Here is a 3,598-nt window from a genome sequence, read left to right on the forward strand (position 1 = left end):
AAAAAAAAAAAAAACGGGACAGCACCAAAAACGAAAACAAAATGCTTTCCATCTGCTGAACCAACAGAAAGATTTTTTGTTTGTTTGTTTTTCTGAGACGGAGTCTTGCTCTGCCACCCAGGCTGGAGTGCAGTGGCCGGATCTCAGCTCACTGCAAGCTCCGCCTCCCGGGTTTACGCCATTCTCCTGCCTCAGCCTCCCGAGTAGCTGGGACTACAGGCGCCCGCCACCTCGCCTGGCTAGTTTTTTGTATTTTTTTAGTAGAGACGGGGTTTCACTGTGTTAGCCAGGATGGTCTCGATCTCCTGACCTCATGATCCGCCCGTCTCGGCCTCCCAAAGTGCTGGGATTACAGGCTTGAGCCACCGCGCCCGGCCCATAGCAGACACTTTTTAGAGCACAGTGGTTTTCTGCTTCAAGATCCAGGGCAAAGGTCACCTTCTTTTTGTGCACCTCCAACTCTTAAAACATTCCTCAGCACTGCATCCTTTACATTACACTGGAACTACTTTAGTGTCTGCTTCCTGGACTAGACTGCAAGACTTTCCAGGGAAAGGGCAGTATCTTCCTCTGATACTCCAGCTCTGAAGCCCAACCAATTCTGGGTCGAAAGCAGACATCCGTGAATGTTTGTCAAATTAATGAAAGGAAAATTGGGGTAGGGCGAGGAAACTATCAAACAAGTTTGAAAGTAGGAGAGCCGGGTGTGGTGGCTCATGCCTGTAATCCCAGCACTTTGAGAGGTCAAGGAGGGCAGATCACTTGAGGTCAAGAGTTCGAGAACAGCCTGGCCAACATGGTCAAACCCCATCTCTACTAAAAATACAAAAATCAGCTGAGCATGATGGTGGCCGCCTGTAATCCCAGCTACTCCGGGGGCTGGGGCAGTATAGAACTGCTTGAACCTGGGAGGCAGAGGTTGCGGTGGGATTGTGCCACTGCACTCCAACCTGGGTGACAGAGTGAGACTCTCTCAAAAAAAAAAGAAAAAAAAAGGAGAGAGGGCCCCAGAAATGGTGTGTGTGTGTGTGTATATATTTATATGTACACATATATGTAAACATACACATACATATACACACACACACATACCATTTCTAGGGCCCTGCCTCCTTTCTTTTTAATATATATATATATAAACTTAGGATACAGGCTAGACTTGTTTTTAAATTGGAGAATTATATACCAGGGTATAGGTCTGTGTACTACCCCTAATTTAAACATATCTTCCTTAGATATGGTCAAAATTTCAATTTTATCCAGGGCAGTCAGTTCACAAATAGCATATTAAACTTTCCATGACAAGTCTGCTTAGCAAGCAAACAAATCACTGGAGAAATCTGATTTTCCTCCAGATACCTGACAGGGTTAGCAGAGAAGCCCAGATAGAGTTCTTGTACATTTGGGTTAGCATTAAGCAGCTGGCTCCGAAAAGGACAGTGAAGGGAGTCACACAAGAAGGTCAGAACAGCTCTTTCCCATCCTTCTCTTTCTTTCATCCCATCTTACCCAGTCTCAGGTCAAGTGCGCAGCAAGCTGGGACGCTTCGGCCCAGAAGTGACCCCTGACGTGACTTTGCTTATACTGTTCTCAGCAACTTTGGGTCAAGTGTAGGACACAAAGAAGGTGGAGTCAAAGCGAACCCAGACCAGTTTCTCAGGCTCCTTGTCCCCACCTTAGAATAAGGGACCCAGCAAGTAGAAGCCAGAGAGCTAAAAACGGGTAAGCCAGAGCTCAGTCATCAAGACCAGGAGGAACCCGGGGGTAAGGAGAAGGCCTTCCAGAGCCCTGGGAAGTGTGGGGCCCGAGAGAAGGGAGGCAAGAGGCTCTACGAGGAAATCTGGAGATTGGGACGATGAGGAGTCAAGGAGTGGTGAGGGGCACTAGGCTTGAATTACGGGGATGGCAAAGACTGTGGGTCTCCGACGAGTATAGGGATGACAATCTTCGAATTTGGGAAAAACTGCGCTGTGGTGACTGATGAAGGAGGAGGGGAAAAACTCAGGGCCTGAGCGTGAGCGGCCGTGATCACCCTCAGCGCGCTGAGGGCCCGATTCTTGGGGTGCCCGCGCCTGAATGGGGAGCACAAGTCTGGGGGTCCCGGAGCGCAGTACGCAAGGAGGCGGGCCAGGGGGTGTGACCGTAGGCGCTTCCGCAGCTCCCCTTGCGCCGCGCAGGCGAGTGAGGGGCTTCCTGCCTCCAAAGGCCCCGACTCACCTTCCTCCCTACCCACCGGCTGGGCACCGGACACGGCTTCCCACAGGCGGCGCGCCCTCTCGCGGTCAAAGCGCACCCCATCCGGCTCCTGACCCTCCAGCTCCTCCGAGCTGTTGTAACGCCCGGCCCCTCCGCCGTCTGCGGCCTCCACTGTGGCCGGGGCGGGATACGCCATCTTCCCCGCAAACCCTCGCCGGTGGAGAGCCGCTCAGGCGCCTAAGTATCGCGAGATTGGGGGTGTGGTACTTGGGCCGGCCAACAAATCTCGCGAGGTTTGGGCGCTGCCGTGCGGTACCTGGCGCTTATTTTGCTTTGCTACATCTGGTACCCCAGAGCGTGTGGTGTGGATTCGGAAACCTGTCGCTGATTCCGCAGCAGTGACACCCCCTCCCGGAGAGGCTAGTGCGGTTTTGACTCAGGGCTCTCACTTTGCTCACGGTCAGCCCTTGATACTTTTCTTTTCGTTCTCAAGGTCCCGTTATGTGGGAGTGTTTTCGCCATTTCATTTACAGGGAAACTGAGGCCCAGAACCTAGAAATGGTTAACTCAACAGTTCGCTGCTAGTAAGTAGTAGTACAGCTGAGGTTCCGTATTACTAATAATAGATACTACTTGTTGAGTTCCAAGTGCCGGCTCCCAGCTCTGATCTTCCCTGAGACTCCGGACCTGTACACATCCAGTTGCCTCTTCCACAGTTCACTCGAATGGCTAATAGGCTTCTCCAATGTAGCTGTCAGACCCCTAATTTTATCTTCCAATCCCAGAGCTGCTCCTTCCCGTGTCTTTGGGAGCCATCATCTCTTGCCTAGGTTATTGTAGTAGCCACCTCATTGGTATTCCCAGCACAGCAGTCCCAGGGATCCTCTTACGACAAGTCAGATCATGACACTTAGGTTCTCAAATCCTCCAGCAGCTTCCCATCTCACTGTTAGTAAAAGCCAAAGTCCTTACTTTGACCAACAAGGCCCTGTACAATCTGACTTCACTTAATCTCCCTGATCCTGATGTGTCACTCAGTCCCCAACTCCTTAATTCCTGTCCCGTTTACACAGGCCTCCTGGGGTGCATTTCTCCCATATATCTTCATGGCTCAGTCTCCCACTTCCTTCTCTGGCTACTGTATCTCAAATACCTTCTCTGGCTATCTCATCTAAAATGTTACTTTTCCACACATACTTCATGTCCTCCTTTCCTGCTGTATTTCGTATATATTTTACTTTTTATCTTGTTTATTGTCTGTCTACCTACTAGAAGGCAAGCCCCAGGAAGGCAGGGATTTTTGTCTATTTTCGTTTCTTTTCTTTCTTTCTTTCTTTTTTTTTTTTTTTTTTTGAGACATAGTTTTGCTCTGTCGCCACGTTGGAGTGCAGTGACGCGATCT

General features: G+C 50.3%; 1 protein-coding gene across 8 annotated transcripts in view; it reads right to left on the bottom strand.

Annotated features, from left to right (window-relative positions):
• The window catches only part of ZNF346 (zinc finger protein 346), a 75,720-nt gene extending 73,270 nt beyond the window's left edge, over positions 1-2,450 (bottom strand). For all 8 annotated transcript variants that reach the window (XM_017896085.1, XM_017896090.1, XM_017896086.1 and 5 more), the window contains exon 1: positions 2,218-2,450. In XM_017896085.1, coding sequence (XP_017751574.1) covers positions 2,218-2,392 — 175 coding nt within the window. In that variant the 5' untranslated portion in view covers positions 2,393-2,450. The remainder of the gene's footprint in view (positions 1-2,217) is intronic.
• Positions 2,451-3,598: the final 1,148 nt, after the last annotated feature.

This window comes from Rhinopithecus bieti, unplaced genomic scaffold, assembly GCF_001698545.2.
Source record: "Rhinopithecus bieti isolate Rb0 unplaced genomic scaffold, ASM169854v2 scaffold_26546, whole genome shotgun sequence".
In the NCBI taxonomy this organism is placed as follows: domain Eukaryota; kingdom Metazoa; phylum Chordata; class Mammalia; order Primates; family Cercopithecidae; genus Rhinopithecus; species Rhinopithecus bieti.